The sequence below is a fragment of the Zingiber officinale genome, chromosome 2B (assembly GCF_018446385.1).
Source record: "Zingiber officinale cultivar Zhangliang chromosome 2B, Zo_v1.1, whole genome shotgun sequence".
Taxonomy (NCBI): domain Eukaryota; kingdom Viridiplantae; phylum Streptophyta; class Magnoliopsida; order Zingiberales; family Zingiberaceae; genus Zingiber; species Zingiber officinale.
This window is the reverse complement of record NC_055989.1, coordinates 106,549,644-106,568,065: the sequence shown is the minus strand read 5'-3', so window position 1 is coordinate 106,568,065 and position 18,422 is coordinate 106,549,644. Positions and strand designations below refer to the sequence as shown.

General features: G+C 42.9%; 2 protein-coding genes across 8 annotated transcripts; both read right to left on the bottom strand.

Annotated features, from left to right (window-relative positions):
• Nucleotides 1-5,825: 5,825 nt before the first annotated feature.
• On the bottom strand, nt 5,826-9,645 carry LOC122046682 (nuclear transcription factor Y subunit A-7-like). Of its 7 annotated transcripts, none has more exons than XM_042607483.1 (8): nt 9,349-9,645; nt 8,889-9,026; nt 8,673-8,767; nt 8,058-8,158; nt 7,882-7,953; nt 7,088-7,297; nt 6,354-6,501; nt 5,826-6,281 (listed from the first exon to the last, which is right to left on the bottom strand). In XM_042607483.1, exons 2-8 carry the CDS (start codon nt 9,023-9,025, stop codon nt 6,256-6,258), a joined length of 789 nt encoding a protein of 262 aa, XP_042463417.1. In that variant the 5' UTR covers nt 9,026; nt 9,349-9,645; the 3' UTR covers nt 5,826-6,255. The 7 variants fall into 7 exon arrangements, with proteins under 7 accessions (XP_042463417.1, XP_042463418.1, XP_042463419.1 ...); XM_042607484.1 differs by having other exon boundaries at nt 7,133-7,297; XM_042607485.1 differs by lacking the exon at nt 8,889-9,026 and having other exon boundaries at nt 8,673-8,778.
• Nucleotides 9,646-11,979: 2,334 nt separating this feature from the next.
• Nucleotides 11,980-12,862, bottom strand: LOC122048539 (dehydration-responsive element-binding protein 2E-like). Its single transcript, XM_042610094.1, has one exon. It carries the CDS (start codon nt 12,850-12,852, stop codon nt 11,980-11,982), a length of 873 nt encoding a protein of 290 aa, XP_042466028.1. The 5' UTR covers nt 12,853-12,862.
• Nucleotides 12,863-18,422: the final 5,560 nt, after the last annotated feature.

The window sequence follows — 18,422 nt, the reverse complement described above, 5'->3', positions numbered from 1 at the left end:
AAGACGCCCGGCACTTCATCCGGCCAATTTCCTCCCAAATGGTCGAGCCAAGCGCGCAGAATACAAAGAATTTCCCGATTGGCTACTTCGGCTTGACCGTTGCTTTGGGGATAAGCCACGGACGTGAAGTGTTGCTCGATGCCGTAGCTTTTGCACCAATCTTCTAGCACCTTCCCTGTGAATTGCCGCCCATTGTCGGAAACCAATCGGCGAGGGATGCCGAACCGACAGATGATGTGTTGCCAGATGAATTTTTTGACCATCTGTTCGGTGATCTTTGCCAGCGGCTCGGCCTCCACCCACTTGGAAAAATAATCAACCGCCACTAGCAAAAATTTCCTCTGCCCGGTCGCCATCGGAAATGGACCGACAATATCCATTCCCCATTGATCGAACGGACATGACACGGTTGATGCCTTCATTTCCTCGGCCGGTCAGTGGGAGAAGTTATGGTACTTCTGGCACGAAAGACACGTAGATACTGTCCGAGCGGCGTCTGCTTGTAGGGTCGGCCAAAAGTATCCGGCTAGCAGGATCTTCTTAGCTAGTGACCGTCCGCTCGGATGTCCTCCGCATGATCCTTGATGTACTTCTTGGAGGATGTAAGCCGAGTCTTCCGAGCTCACGCATTTCAACAGTGGGCGTGAGAAAGTCTTTTTGTAAAGCTGATCGCCGATGAGTGTGAACCGACCGGCTCTTCTCCTTAGCAGCTGGGCTTCATTCCGGTCGGACTGTGTGGCTCCCGAGCGGAGGAACTCTATGATGGGTGTCCGCCAGTCGCATGGAAATGTGAGGCCTTCCATCCGGTCGACGTGCGCCACCAACAGTACTTTTTCAATTGATTACTGAATGGCGACCGGCGTTATTGAGCTCGCGAGTTTGGCTAACTCATCGGCTGCTTGATTTTCTGCTCTGGGTATCTTCTGGACAATAACTTCTCTAAAGTCAGCTTTGAGCTTCTCGAAGGCTTCAGCGTAGAGCTTGAGCCGAGCACTATTGCTGAGCGGCCAACTGCGAATCCGAGTGAAGAGTTACCCGACCGGCTCCCACATGCTGAGCTGCCTGCAAGCCCGCTATGAGGGCCTCATACTCTACTTCATTGTTGGTAGCTTTATAATCCAGCCGGACGGATAAGTGCATCTTCTCTTCTTGAGGGGAGAGTAACAAGATTCCAATCCCGCTTCCGAGCCGACTGGACGACCCATCCACATATATTCTCCACATAGCTTCTGGCTCCGGCCTTTGCACCTCAGTCACAAAATCGGCCAAGGATTGCGCTTTGATCGCCGAGCGGGGCTGGTATTGGATATCAAATTCACTTAACTCCGTCGTCCATTTGATGAGCCGTCCGGATGCCTCTGGATTTAGTAGGACACGTCCGAGCGGGCTATTGGTTTTGACAATGATCGTGTGCAGCAGGAAGTATGGACGAAGGCGCCGAGCGGCAAGGACCAGAGCGAAAGCCAGCTTCTCGAGCCCAGTGTAGCGAGATTCAGCATCTTTTAAAATGTGACTAAGGAAATACACAGACTCTTCTCCGCTCGACCTCACTAAAGCTGAGCCGATTGCATGCTCGGTTGAAGACAAGTACATATGAAGTGGCTCACCCGCAGTCGGCTTGGCTAATATCGGGAGAGAGTTCAGAAATGCCTTCAAATCTTCGAACGCCCGGTCGCATTCTTCATCCCAGTGAAATTTTGTAGCTTTGCGTAAGATCTTGAAAAAAGGAAGGCTCCGGTCGGCAGTTTTGGAGATGAATCTGGACAGAGCGGTGATCCGCCCGGTCAAACGCTGCACTTCCCTTGTATTTCTTGGAGGCGGCATATCCTGTAGAGCTTTCACCTTGCTGGGATTTGCTTCAATTCCCCGCTCGGTCACTATGTACCCCAGAAAGCGCCCTCCTTTTGCTCCGAACAGGCACTTCTGGGGATTTAGCTTGACTCCATATTTGCGCAGCGTTCGGAAGGTTTCCTCCAAGTCTTTGAAGAGATCGGCCACTCGGACGAACTTAATGAGAATGTCGTCCACATAAACTTCTAGATTCCGCCCGATCTTCTCTCTGAATACTTTATTCATCAAGCGCTGATATGTGGCCCCCGCATTCTTCAATCCGAACGGCATTACATTATAGCAATAAGTGCCGTCGGCCGTCACGAAGCTGACTTTTTCTTGATCTTCGCGGGCGAGCGGCACTTGGTGATAGCCCTGGTAGGCGTCGAGCATACAGATTAATTCACAGCCGGCTGTAGAGTCCACCAGCTGATCTATCCGGGGCAGAGGATAAAAATCTTTCGAGCAAGCTTTGTAGAGATCCCGAAAATCTATGCATACCCTCCACTTGTTGCCCGGCTTGGAGACTAATACTACGTTAGCCAACCAGCTCGGGAACTGCACCTCGCGTATATGGCCGGCCTCCAGAAGTTTTTCCACCTCCGCTCGGATGATGGAATTTTGCTCGGCGCTGAAGTCCCTTTTTCTTTGCTTGACTGGCCGTGCGTCCGGTCGGACGTGGAGCTCATGCTGCGCAATACTTGGTGAAATTTCGGGCAGCTCATATGTCGACCAGACGAAGACATCATGGTTTCTTTTGAGGCATTGGATCAACTCCTCTTTCTGCTTCGCCTCCAGATCGGACGCGATGAAGGTCGTGGCCTCCGATCGGGTCGGGTGTATCTGCACTTCCTCTTTTTCTTCATAAATTAAAGAGGGTGGTTTTTCGGTGATGGCGTTTACCTCGATCCGGGGCGCCTTCCGAGCGGAATTGGCTTCTGCTCGGACCATCTCGATGTAGCATCGCCGAGCTGCTAGCTGATCTCCCCGTACTTCTCCCACTTTGTCCTCCACGGGGAACTTGATCTTCTGATGGAAAGTTGAGACGACCGCTCGGAATTCGCTGAGCGCCGGTCGCCCTAAAATGACGTTGTAGGACGAGGGAGAGTCGACTACCACGAAGTTTGTTGTCCTTGTCCTCCTGAGCGGCTCTTCTCCCAGCGAGGTAGCCAGCCGGATCTGTCCGACCGACTGAACTTCGTTACCCGTAGAGCGGAGTTGTCATGGGCAACAGCTCGGCTCGATCAATTTGCAGCTGATCGAACGCCTTCTTGAATATGATGTTGACTGAGCTCCCTGTGTCAACAAATACGCGATAAATAGTGTAATTTGCTATTACCGCTTTGACGAGCAGAGCATCATCGTGGGGTACTTCAACTCCTTCCAAGTCCCTGGGCCCGAAACTAATTTCGGGTCCTTCTGCTCGTTCTCGGCTACAGCCGACCGCATGAATCTGGAGCTGCCGGACGCTCGCCTTTCTGGCTCGATTGGAGTCTCCTCCGGTCGGCCCGCCACTAATAACGTTGATCTCGCCTCGGGAAGTATTGCTTCTATTTTCCTCTTCCTGAGCGGACGGTCGAGACCGTTCTCTGGACGCTCGGCGATTCTCCTGCCTTGGAGAACGATGTCAATCGGGAGTTTGTTGCTGTGGCCTACCATCTCTCGTCCGATCGGCTTCATGAGTTCTCTGTCGCCTGTCGACTGAGGGAGATCGTCGTCCGGCATTCCGGGGCACAGGATGAGTCACGAAGGGAAGACTTCGGCAATCCCTTGTATTGTGCGTGTCCGTCCGGTGGAAGGAGCAGAACATCGGGGTTCATTTCTTTTTTGGCTTGGGCCTTGCACATGGGACCTGGCGTGGGGGGATCGGATTGCTTCGGCCCTTGGTCCTCTAGGCGGCTGATGAGTGGCGTTCTGTTTCCGCTCGGCCGGAGGAGCCCGCTCGGCTGGATTTTCCTTTTTCCTTGCCGCTTGCGCTTCTTCCACGTTGATGTATTCGTTCGCCCGGTGTAGCATGTGATCATAGTCTCGGGGCGGCTTTCGGATGAGCGATCGGAAGAAATCCCCATCCACTAGGCCTTGTGTGAAGGCATTCATCATGGTTTCCGAGGTGGCCGTTGGAATGTCCATCGCTACTTGGTTGAACCGCTGGATGTAAGCTCGAAGCGATTCACGGGCTTCTTGCTTGATGGCGAACAGGCTCACGCTCGTTTTTTGATAGCGCCGACTGCTTGCAAAATGATGGAGGAAGGCCGTTCGGAAGTCCTTGAAGCTTGTGATAGATCCATCCGGCAGCCTCCGGAACCACCGTTGAGCCGATCCCGAGAGAGTGGTAAGAAAAACTCGGCACTTTACTCTATCTGTGTATTGATGGAGAGTGGCTGTGTTATCGAACTTACCCAGATGATCGTCTGGGTCGGTTGTCCCATTGTACTCGCCGATCGTCGGAGGCGCGTAGTGCTTTGGCAAAGGGTCTCGTAGAATAGCCTCTGAAAATTGGCGATTGATCCGCTCGGGCGATGCGTCAGCTCGGGGGGCTTTCCCCTTTCTGTCATCTCGTCTAGGCATTTCATCCGAAGAAGATCCCCTATCCCTATGAGCTGGTGCGGCTTCAGGGGTGCGGAATAGGGCTCGATGAAATGCAACGGTGGTCGGTGGTGCTTCCGCTCGACCACCAGACGCTGATGTTGCTTGCTGCTCGGGCCGCTCGGCTGTGGCTTTCTGTTTTTGCTCCACAAGCTTGGCGGCTCATATCTCGATCAGAGCGTCGAGTTCCTCGTTCGAAAGCGTCACCACGTGTTGTCGTCCAGCTTCATCCATTGTTTCCGCTCGGATACAGGAACGTTCCCACAGACGGCGCCAAATTGATCCTGTCCGAATGCTGAACCAACGGACGCTGGGCACGGGGCGCTCTCCTGCTGTCGACGTGGATCTTCGACTGGTAACACAGCTCCGGCGAACCTGCACAGAAGTCGGGCCGAGAAGGGGTTCCCGGCGGCGACCCTCCGACGCTCAAGTCAGGCGAAGCTCAAGAGAGAAAAAGTGGCTCCAGAATTCGTAGCAAAAACGTACCTCCGGCGAAGAATGAGGGCCTTTATATAGGGCAGTGAAGAAGTGAGTGTACACCTACCGAGGTGTACACGTGTCCATGGCCCATACCCCAGTAAGGGTTTGTCAGTGAGCTTCCCTAATCCATACCGCTACAGTCTCAGCATGTCCTTGATGGGACATCGGAATCCCCTGTCACAAGATTTGGAGCATGGCCTACGTGAAACACACCTGCGGTCAGAAAAAGACCTCCTTTGTCCTTTTCCCCTTTGCTCCAGATCTAGCGTCCGGGCGGACAGCTCCCTCAACATCCGGCCGGACATACGCGATGGTTTACTTGGGGAGATCCTCCATCACGTGCTTTACGGGGACTATCAGCAGTGTTATCTTATGGCTTTGGCTGAGCGTGAGGTCCGCTCGGCCCACGACCTTTTCCACTGAGCGCCGGAACCCTGATTTCGACAGGGCGCCTTTAACCATCAGCCGTGTATCGTCCGGTCGGCAAGCCGATCGGACCCATCCCCCTCCGGGCGTTCGATTCCGTCGGCCGGCCGAACGTCCGGTCGGACCCTGCCCTCTCCGGATAGACGACTGCCACTGTGACTTCCACGTGGCGTTGACTTCACAGGACGGGACCCCCTGCTCTTACTACCGGATCAATACTCATCTCAAGTGCCTCTTATGACCCTTTCCCAAATTATACGAAGAGACGTAAAATCGACCGCCAAATTAACTAAGGGATGAGAAAATTTTTTTTTCTAATAACATACATCCATCGAAAATTAATTCCTTATCCCATTATAAATTGATGACATCCCAGGGGACACAAACGGCAACTTAAAATATTGATGAAAACATAGATCAATTAGGAATATCATTCTTAAACCTCTCCGACAATAGTACATTAAACCCTACTAACAGATGTAATTTTCACATCGACTTCAAAGTTAATCCCAAACGGCAACTTAAAATATTGATGAAAACATAGATCAATTAGGAACATCATTCCTAAACATCTGCGACAATAGTACATTAAACCCTACTAACAGATGGAATTTTCACATCGACTTCAAAGTTAATCCCATCCAAACCCTTTTTATTACACTGCAGTTTGCCAAGGATAAAAAGGAAATCGTCTCCAAAGGAATCAGAAATGTCAAGCCAAGAATGAATTGCCTTGAACATCATAGCTCGCTAGGCGACCTCTATGCTTATGCAAGTGGTCCTCTTGCCTGATCGAATAGTCGACTAAACGATCTATGAACTTAAGTTCAGAAACTTCACAGGGAAATACCAATAGTATCATTTACACTGGATCCTCACTGTGTCGATCGATAGATCTCCTCTGCTGAGATGTCTAAGATGTTGGGTTTTCGATTACATATCTTCCTCTACTCTTTCACCTGGTTTAAAATGAAAGGATGAAAATTTCAAATCAGACTGCTTGACATCCATGCTTTTTCACCTGAATTTACCTGGGCAATCAGTCGAAACTCCATAACTCAGACCTTCCTGGGCATCGCCTTTGGCATTGTCGTCGGCATGCTTGGTATTTAGGAAACGACCTCCACAACCCCTAGCTCTTCTCATTGCATGTTGGTGGCGGGACTCATGCAGATAAGGCTGCAGGTGGAAAAATATCGACAAAGGAAAGAACAACTTATTTTGTTATGATTTTATATGGTTGAATCTAGAAGAGGAAGAACAAGAACATTCTCTTCAGGTGTCAATATATAGCAAAAAGGTTCTCAAAAGAATATAAAAGGAGGCACATTTAGAACACAATTGAGATTCTTCTTTTGGTTACATAAGGCAAATATTGCACATGAGAAATGGGATATGAGATTAGAATAAAGGATCAAGTGAAACACAAGCATGCATTAGGTTACACTCTCGGTTGGCATGTGAAGGCAACTCCGTATTTGAAACAATAACAAAGGTGCTCATGCACCACTCCTTCACAAAAGAGCAAATGTTCTGTTTTATGAACATATATAGAAGACAAATGTCACTAGAAGGCAGCTGATATATTTATATTGGCTGAAACAAAGATGAGTTTCTTTCCATCGATGAGTGCATAATATAGTTCAAGATTTCTACCGAGAAACAATCAAATATAAAGGGCGTGAAATAAGAATAATGAGGACAAATAAAAGAAACCATCCTACAAATCATAGATGCGAAGAGTATATAATTGCTTGTTTCCTACCATGAATGGCTTATCATTGACAGACTGACTTGAGCGCCGACATACCTTTCTAGCTTTTACAGCTTTTTTCTCAAGTTCAGCCTTTGCACGAGTCTGTCTTCGCCTGAGAATTCCGTGATACTGTTTGGCATTGACATAAATTGGTTCCTCTGCCATTTCTAGCGGTAAAGGCATGCGAGAGTGAGACATGCCGGCGATCTGAGGATGAATCTGTAGAAAGAAAATACCCTCAGGCGATTAAATTTGAGCTATATATGTCCCTTGGAGCAGTGCTATAACTACCGAAAACAAAAATATTGAGTGTTAAAACTACCAAAAACAAAAATTGTTCCCATTCAATAGTTGGCCAATGTTGTCTGAATCCTTGGTGAATTTTCAAACTGTAAAGCATAAGGTCTAGATACAAAATTATAAGTATGTTTTTTTTTTTTTTTTACTTCCTTCAAAATAATTTTGAAATGTTAAATCTATATAGCATTATATTTAATAACATACTGTTATAGATGGAGCAAATTGATGTCGACTCATTGAAACAAGATTCATGTTTCTAAATTACCAAAATCATCATATTTACATTCAGATTCATTTTGCTTGCAATGGGATCTGAAAGAATTTTTACTGCGTGTGCATTTTCTATGGAATTCCTCAACCCAATATCCATTTTATACGCAATCAATCAGAAAGGCTTTGCATTTTATACAACTAATCAACTATGATTCAACTAAATCCAAAAACTACTAATACAAAAAAGAATTAAGTGTAAATGAGCATCCTCCAATTGCAAAGGTACATACCATTGTTTGAGTTCCATAAGGAACAACTAGGCCAGCGAAATAAGGATCCGTAAATGGGTACATAGCATAGGCCTGTTTTATGAGTACATTAAGTGACAAAAAATGTTAGCATTCAAGGATTCAACAGAGAATTAAAATTAAGCCAAGGAACAGTTAGAACGTTATAAGGAACCCACAGTTGAATGACCAAATTCGAGTTGTGTCTGTGGTGCAAGATACTCGCCCGCCATTGATGGAGCACCCTGAAGATTCTGGTTTCCCCCTCCTAAGTTCTCATCTGGTGATTAAGCGAGAAATTGAATATTACTATCAAGACACCTTGGGTTATTCAGTTAGTATTTTCAGACACTGTATCATACAAGAATATAAGCTATGGTATAATTTAAACATGATGCAGATGAAGACACATTAAGATTGTCAAGTTTTGAAATATTGGACTCAAACTCAAGCACAATGACGACAGAAGTATAAAATCCAACATGTTATACAATTCAAATATATGATTGCTCGAATAGGAATAAAAAAATCAAATGGAATTATGAACTTAATTTCATAATCTTACCACCTGATGTGGTCATACTACTTCTCTCAGCCACCTTCCCAAATTCTATAAGGAAATCACAGCCGTATCTACCCAAGTATTTTTTTTTTGGGCAAATTCATCCAAGCATTAATTTGTTAAATTCTACAAGAAAACGTACTGAAACGGTATTCAGATCCCTGTATTGTTTTCTTCAAGCAAGGAATTGGCAAAATGGCAAAGCAACAATGAGTGAGCTTGAGAAAATTACCTGGTCGAAGACTAACGGCAGCCAACAGATCCTGTTCCATGCTCGAACCTACTGTACTTGGAACACCAGGATGCGATTCCATTATCCGTCTGAACCTTCAAAGAAACTATTCTTACAAATAAAGCCATTTTTTAATCTAATATAAGCATTATGACCACACGAAAGAAAGGAACAAGTAACAAAACTCAAGATGTTCAAACTAGAACGAAACGCTACCAACAGGTGACGTATGAGCACAGTAAAAGGTGAAGACTAGAAACCAAGGTGTAGCAGACTACGAATTTGTTTCCAGCAACAGGAAACCAGAAATCTCGGTGGAGCCTATTGCGATAATTAAGGACATGTCCGTGCATCCTACACAAAATTCCATAAAAAAGCGGCAACACATCTTTTGACAGTGAGCAACTGCAAGATTCTCAGAAGTGAACAAGAGAATTAAGCCAAGAACAAGAGAACTACGAGACATATTCCCCAAAAAACTCATCCCAAATTCGCAATGAACAGCATAAGTCTCCGGCATCGATAAAAAACTTCACAAATCCATCTTACAGTAAAAAAAACAAAAACAAAACAAAAAAATAAAAAACCACGGCTCAACTAGCAAACACCACGATCCACTTCAAAGTCAAAGCAAAACCACAAAGAAATCGATCATGCATATATCAAGAGTGCTCACCTTAACTGCCGAAATCGGGTTTCTCTGTCCACTCCAATCGAATTGCGCCGATTCCTTGGAGTCGTCGAACGGACCAATCAGGCAGAAGAAGACCCCAAATCCGCCACTTGTTTTGCCTACTTCCAATAAGAGCAGAAAAAAACCCTAATCTCCTGATAACGCAACTCCTGCAACCGATTGCTATCGCGCGAAACGATCGAAAGCAACGGCGAGAAAACAGAAGCAAGAATACGGAGAAAAAGATGATTTTTATCCTTTTTTTTTTATATCTCTCCGTATTATTCCAGAAATATCCAAATCCACGATGCAAGGACCGATCGTGCGTTTTATCGTCGAAGCTTATCCAGGGACGCGTGGGCTATTTTGGATCGTCCGATTCCGATTTTGGATGATAGGGATATGAGGATAAGGATAAATTTGTCATTACACGACGACTTTGGAATAAAAAGGATAAAATAATATTGAAATATTGAAGAGACGACGGCGTCAAAGGGTGTTTTGGTAATTTAGGAACAACGAAGTGTGAGTTAAGTTAACCGAGGGACAGTTACGGTCCAACCACTCCCGTAGACTTACGGCACGTGTCGGGAGCGGCGTCGCCGTCGGGGTCCCGACCGATGCGTGGCGGGGACAACGACAAGAGAGTTGCGGCTGTCGGTCCACGTGACGCCTCCTCAACCGTCAGGAGCTTTAGGTTCCTGTCGCGGGTCGCGGTGGCAGCCCGTCGAAGGGGAGCACAACGAAAAGGACCCCGGCGCCATGGGCACGTGTCGCGTCTAAGACGGCGGGGACTGTCAAAGTCAACGAAGGGAGGCGCGCGATAATGTCGACTGTGGGACCAACGGATCCTATTTTTAGAGATCAAGTTGGGCCTAATCTCCCTTATAAAATCGACGATGTTCCTGATCAAAACTAATATTTATTTTTCTCTGCTCAAGTCTGCCGTATCGGATGGGTAGGAGGGTCGAATATATCGAATAGTTTCAGATCGGAATGAAGTAAGGATTTTATAAAATAAATCAATTAGAATATTCGAATATGAACCCAATCTCAAAACTCAATTCAATTCGAACTCAGATAATTTAACTAATTCGATTTAAAATATTTTTTTATTATCTTTTATAATTTTTTTTATTTTTTTATCATTTCATCATCATCATATTAACCTTGATATTAATATACATAAAACTATTTTAATTTTAAAAATAAAATTCAATTTAATCTTAAAAAAACTCACAAAATCCTAAATTCAAGTCAATTTAGAGTAATCTGAACCCTACCTAATCTTAACATAACCAGTGAAAACTCTTAACCCGAATTTGATATTTTTCAGATCGACTTAGATCGAGTTGGCAAGTGTGGTCAATTTTTGACACCCCCTACGAATGAGTGCAAGCTTGTAAAAATTCAAATAGCCTAGGTTAATTATTAGATTTTGATCAAAGCCCATTAACCGACCCAGAGAATTTTGATTGCACTCATTTTTAGATCCTGTGGATTTGAGGTCATGAGGAATCTAAATGTGTCTTCCATTACTTATTTCAAGTTTCTTGGAGATGTTATAGTATTATGCTAACTTTCAACTAATATATTTGAGTCTGGTCTCTCGAAAACCGGTACCATGTTAGGCTTGATCTAAGAACAGACTAGAACCAAGTTAGACCCTACACTAGTCCTAACTTGGTTCTAAGCCCAAGTGTTCTTAGCCAAATTATGAATAGAAAAAATTGAAAATAATAAAGGAGTTCAGAAGGAGGGCACATTTGGATTCTTTAATATTTTAAAAATTAGATTTTGATTGAAATTTATTGATCAACGTATATTATTTAATTTTTTCTAAATTTGCAATCACATGCAAAAATAGAATTTAAAATTATAGATTTAATGTTAAATCTTTTAATAGTTAAATTTTAAAAAATAAATTTAAATGGTATAAATTGACATATAAAAAGAAAAGGAGGAGAGAGATTTACTTTCATAAGTAGAGAGATGTTGAAGTTACATTAGTTTAATTCCTAAACTATAGAAATAATTTTTATATTTTATTTTTAAATATAATTCGGATGCCATGAAAAATAGGAATTGAAACATAATAGAGCGGAAGGCCGACCAAATCAGTAAGTCTTTTAATTATGATGATTAATTTGAAAATTTTCCAGCTTGCGCCCCGCCCTGGGTAAATTTCCAATAATGGTCGTCTGTTGGGGACCACTGCTAACGTGTCCATTTGTGAGTGAGTTGCTTGGTTTTGTTGCGCTTGATTTTGTCGCGTAGTGGAAAATTGACTAGGATATTCGCAACCTGACCGTGAGCCGTGACCCGGTCCGTGCTTGGCTCGGCCCAGTTAAGCTCAGCCTGGATGGTTGCCTCTATTTTGTTTTCCAAAAAATTCTTCGAAAAATTTAAAATTTATATCAAAAGAATCATGACAAACTAGATTTTCTTTATGCATTATTTAATTCGCTAACGAACTCTTACGCATTAGATTTAATTAATTATAAGAATTATTATCCGTACTAATTATGATATTTTATTATATATAGATATCTTATAATTAAGGTCAACTCGAGGTCAAATCATTCAACGAACTGTGTCAACTGTAGAATACGTGGCAGCATTCCGCCAGCTTCGTCAAAGGTTCCAAATGGAGATGGGCAATCCCAAGTCGTCGTGGCCGTACTCATCCAGCTGCTGCGGCCCGCCGTCCTCCGCCTCGTCCACCGAGTGGCCCTCCAAAGCCCGCATCTCCATCAGCGTGTCCCAGTTGAAGTCGCCGCTCTCCGTTGATATTGTTCCAGCACTGCTAGTACCCTTCTCCGGCGGCACCCCGATCCGCTGCAGGAACTCCTTCAGATCAATCTGCGGTTTCTCCAGTACTCTCGCCGGCGCTGAATCCGACGAATTCTCAAGTGGAAACACTCGATCGATGTCTCCGTGACGTCCCCCCAGCAATCTCTCCAGCTGTGTCTCTATCGGCATCAACGGCGGCCGGGAAACGGAGGAAGAGGGAGGTGCCTTCGTTTTGTTTTTGGAATGATTCTTGAGCTCTTGGAGGCGCTGGTGAATGACGTGGACGTTGTGCTGGGCATTGAGGTTGAGGACGGCGGCGCCGGTGGAGGAGCTCACGGCGCCCTTCGAGGTGGGCAGCCACTTAAATGGCGACAGGCCGTGAAAAAGCGACGACGACGAGGCACCTGCGGGCTTGAGTAGGTGGGAGGAAGCAGAAGCGGCTCGGAGATGCGGTAGGTTGGCGTAAGCGTTGGGACCGTAAAGCCGGCGGGCGGCCTCGTCGTAGGCCAGCGCGGCCTCTTCGGCGGTGGCGAAAGACCCGAGCCAGAGGCGAGTGCGCTTCTTGGGCTCGCGTATCTCCGCCACCCACTTGCCCCACGTCCGCTGCCGGACGCCACGGTAGTCGCAGGAGGCGTTCTGAGGGCCGCCCTTCCCCCGCGCCGGTCCCTTCTTCCACGGCCGCAGCGGCGGCGCCTTCCGGCCGAGGTTCTCCATCAATCGAACCCAACGCAAATCTCCTAAACTTCCTTCCTTCCTTTAGAGGGCGCGTGAGACAGGCGCGGGACACGAATCACAGTGAGCAGCGTCGAATATCATGCAGTTCGTGCATGGCTTAAATAAATGCCGTCACGGTTGAAGACGCAGATTTCTGAAAACCGTTATAGCACTTTCAAGTTCTAGATTTGAAAAATATAAATAGATAAATTTCTTTGGATTTTTTTTGGGTATTTTTCCAATGAGCTGCCCTTGAATTTTGAAAATTTTCAAAAGACTCATTTTAGTTTCATATTTATCAAAAGTACACTTCTGTTTTTAAAATATTCTCTTTTTTTATTATTTTTTTTAAAATAAAATTTCATGTAATTAGTCGCGGGCGTGGGAACAGTCCACAAAGCAACCACATCTGCACAACCAGGCGGTCAGATAACGACGGTCACAATACCAAGCCGCAAGGCAACTGCTCTGTAGCCGGGCGACCAGGGCGCAAGGCAACCATGGTCGTACGGCCAGGCGATTTACTTGAAGCCGTCACCCCACGATTAGGCAGCTGTGATAGCACGACCAAGAATTTTTGCAAGCATTGCATAGTTTTTTACCGAAATGAATGACAATCTAATTTTTGTTTCAATGGGAAAAAATACTAGAAAGAAAAGTCAACAATGCTCAAATAAATTAACACAATCATTCACCATGATACTTATAATCTATTAACAGTCCATCCATATTAATTGTGTCGAAAAGTAAGAGAGATGATATGCTATACAAGTAACTGTATTATTATTAATTGAGAGAAGATCTCGAACTCAAGAAAAAGAATTTATTTTTCTCTACACATCAAAGAGAAGGGTTCTCAGTGCAGATTCTCTGACGCTCAAGTCAATACAATGACCGAGAAAAAAGTGGAGAAGATAATGAACAAAAGAAGCATGTGTGTGCAATGTAAAGCGTGAGGATGTTTTTTGCGTATTTGGCCAATGGAGAAAATCTCTTTTAATGCTGTCTCTCATAACCTCCACAATAATGAAACGACGGAAAATATTTGATGTCAGAATATGTCTGATGATGGAAGATGCACAGCTTGAAAGATGTGCAGTCATCCTTCAAGAAATCTTCTGTTACCGGTATATGAATTACTTCTTATAACCTTTGCCATCAATGAGGCAGTTATGAAAATATGTCGTCTGAAGGTTAGCTAATGGAAGATGTATAGTCACCCTTCGAGGAAGGTTCTAGCATGTATGCAGAATATTTTCTGATAAGTAATTGTTATTCTTTGACAAGTTATTGCGATTCTTTGACAATGATGTCCCTTGGAGGTAGTCCAACCGATCTAAGAGCCGATCGATTGTATGATGGAGGATTGACAATAGAAATGAGGAACTAAATCTCTTAAGTACAACCGACTCTTTAGACCGATCAAGTTTGTACTGAGAATTACCCTATACATTTGTCTTATATATGTGGGGATGCTAAGCCTTGTAAACCCGACCTGCGTTGTGATTGACTGGTCTTATGATAAGAGATAGAGAGCTATGCCTTGTAAAGCCGACCACCCCTTGGGTTGCTCGGGCATATGTTGAGAGGTAGGGAACTATGTCTTATAAACCCGACCAGCGCTTGGGTCGACCGACAATATGCTGAGAGTTGCCTTAGTGCTGCAAGATAGAGAACTATCTATCTTGTAAACTTGACCAACTCTTGGGTCATCCCGACATATGCTAAGAGGTAGGGAATTATCTTATAAATTTGATTGATCATTTGGGTCGACCGAATTTATTCTGTGTATCTTAACACTGAGGTGTCACTACAACAAGTATGACTCTCCGCAATGTGCAAATATGTTATCTGTAGCTCACATTACATGCTGCACAACTGCAAGTTGTTGAAAGTCATAAGACGTGCGCTGCGGTTAAGAGGACTCGCATCGCACGCCATGCATTTTGGTTAAGAGCATTCACAGCGCGCACCACGCGCTGCGGTTAAGAGCATTTACAGCGTATAGTGCGTACTGTAGTTAACCACCTACAATTATGTCAATATTTATTTAAAATATATAATTCAAATTTAAAATTTAGACATCATCCCAATTCATTCATCACTTAAAATAGATATAAAATTTTTTAAATCCAATCAAAATGTGAATACATAATTTTTATTCATTTAATAAATATTTGTATCAATTTACATATGAAACTAATACAACATTAGAAATTTGATCCATTAAAAATTTGAACATTTCCTAATGCAAATTAAGCCTTCACCAAATAGCTAATATCATTCATGGTTTCATCGAAAGCCAAGGATATCCAATTCTTTCCAAGCATCTGTTATCGTAAACAACTAAATCAATCCATCTAGTAACACTGCCTTCATTAACCGTTGCAAGGATCTCTATGTTTACTTCGAGGACAACCTATACATGATGAAACAAACAAAATATCATCAAAATCGTGTTGTAGGAAACATAATTTATACTAGTGGGTTACAAATTGAAGATGATCATAGAGAAAGCACAAATCAAGAATTATGATTATATAAAGCATCAAGATTTTGTAGAAAAGTAATATTTAATTAACAACATTTTGAACGGGTTGTTATGAGTTCCACGAATTAGTTTGTGGTTTGTAATGCCAACAAGAGTAGACACTCAATATAAAAACTTATCATAAAATGGGTGAATAAATTCAAGCTTTATGCCATATATTGAGTATCAAATAGATGAAGTCAATAGGTTGCCCCCTATCCTTGTACAAATAATGCGAATAGGTGCATACCGATAATTTTTTACAATCGACTAGTTTACATTGTTCCAAGATAGAACCACATAGAGTCCAAGCATCCCACACATCAAAATTATGGTAATTAAATGCAATTTCTAACTTATAAGAGTTTTCCATTGGAAGATAAAGACCGCAATCTGATTATGCCCTGGTAATTGCTAATAAGAGAGATGATGTAGCATTTAAATCAACACCACTAAAAACTATTTTGTATATAAGTCACTTCCATCACATTACATTTTACCACGCAATATATTTATGCATGCATACAAAAAATCCAATATAAATATACCGTTTAGGAAGATCAAATAAAACATCATATTAATTATGTTTTTTCAGGCCAATAAGTATCTGATTACATTGATATATATATAGCATTGGTTTTTGCTATACTGATTTAAATTGCTACAAGTTTTCAGAGTTGTAAAAGTTTGTATTCCAGTATTACTGCTAATTGATATAGAATATCCTAGTTATTTACCATTGAGCCCTCATAAACTATATACAGCTGATATTAAAACCTAACTTGAATGTGCAATATATCTACATGTAAATGATCGATAAACGATTGTACCTCCAGCTATATATTTAGTATGCATCAGAGTTTAGATTCTCTGTTAAGAACTTAACTGACAACTGTAACTTCAGCACTTGTTTGTATGAATACTTTCTCTTGCTCGTTTATTTTGCACTCAAAAAAGTGGACAAGACATTAAGACAAGTTTAATTCCTCTGTGTAATGTGAAAGAGAAGAAAAAATTCCTACAAAAAGTGCAAAAACAATCCAAGACTAATTGCTAAGGGTTAGTGCAATGGTAACAATCATGTTGTGTTTGCAGGCATGAAGAAAAATGCATGCTGATTATGGCTAAGCAGTATTACTCTCTGTAAGAAAAAAAAGACTATTAGCTCTATGTAAATGTTCATTTAAAGCAAGTTTTATGGCTTTAGAAGAGAGCCAGACAACATTAATTTCGATTGTTGTAGTCATGCGGGCATGCTTCTAAGCAAAGCAACTTTTCTTAAATGGTTCTATTAAAGCTTCATTTAGAGCAACTTGTTAGAAATAAGTAACCTATTCTTTGTTAGTCATCAGATCAGAAATTTTGGCACAACTTATGGCAACATTCTAACAATTAATGAACAAATTGTAGAAAACATACAACAAAATTCTCTAGCTTCAGTAGGAACAAGTATCATAATATAATACTAAGAAGATAATTAAGACTCTCTAGCTAGCTTCAGAGAAGAATGAGTACAGAGTTACAAATTAAATCAAAATTTCAAGTTTTGATAAGATCAAGAATCATCAAATTTTCTGATAAAATGGATTCTAATAAAATGTTACATAGCCGAAAAAAAACAAGGAATTATTAGAAGAAAATTATTCTATACAAATAATAAAACAGTGAGGAAGTAACAATGACATAGATGGAACAATTATGTCAAGAAGAAAAAAAAATAAGTCTAGTCCATACACTAGAATTAGAACTTAGGCACTTTACAATGCATTTTGCTCCATCAAAAAAGAAAAGTGCTACTAATATGGTGAAAGTTTCTTCAGAAGAGTATACCACAGACCATTCCTTATCTATTTCGTAGACACCACTATTTAACAGATTATTCGCTAGCAATTTTTCTGGTTCTAGCAAAGTTAAAACAAGGAATGACAAAATTTCACAGGACGACATTGTTGGTTTTCTCAAGCACACAGAAAAAAACCTAAACAAATTCCCAAAGCAAGAGCCTTTACCTACAAAGAGAGGTTGAAGGATTAAACTGAGATGAATCCAAAAATAAAAAAATGACGGTGAATATTAAAGACCTGAATAGTAGATTGCTTCCCTGCCTTCCTCTATCCTCCTTTGTAGGAGATTCCCAAAATCAATAAGCAATAGAAAAAAAAATAGAAATAGATCAATATTAGACATGGTGGCCCCAAAAAAAAACACATCTTTGTAATACAACTCAATCGGAAACAATGCGACAATCGCTGACTAAGGAAAAGCTGGTATCTTCATGGACTCAGGGGGAGAAAGTAGTTCCTGGAAGGAATCGACAATGATAGATTGAATAGTGGCAGATGAGCTCGAATTTGATAGATGAAGGTTTTGTAGGTTGTGTACCTAGAAGGAAGCGGAGGCTTGTTAGTGACTGGGAGGAAGTAGGTGTTCTTCAATTAAGTGGAGGGCTTCAGCAGATAGGGATTCAGCGGAGAGGGCTTCGCCAAAGAGGGCTTCGACTGAGAGAGGATGGGCGGAGATGCTCGGCGGAGAAGTTTGTTGGTGCAATCATGCCCTGGAAGTTTCAATGTGTTGACAATTGTTTAAGTTTAGGTTAATACGGTGAATCTAACATGCATTGTGAGTTTGCAGGAGAAGTTTCTTGTAGGTCGGAAGACCGGATGCAAGAGAAGTCCAAGAAGGTCGAGGACCGGATTCTTGGCAAAGGAGCCCTTGCAGGTCAGAAAATCGGATGCAAGGCAAGAGAAGTCCAAGAAGGTTGAGGACCGGATTATTGGCGAGAGAAGTTCTTGCAAGTCAGAAGGTTGGATGCGTGTTAAGCTCACTTAGCAAAAATCGATTGGTAAATCGATTTAGATATGGTCGTGAGGCAGAATGCCTTTGAATCGATCAGTCGATTGATTGGAAGGAAGCCAATCGATCGGCCGATCAATCGGGAAGTTTCTACGCGAAGCATAGAGTGCTTCTGGATCGATCAACCGATCGATTGAAGTTACTCAATCGATCGACCGATCGATTCACAGAGGCACTGTGATTTTGG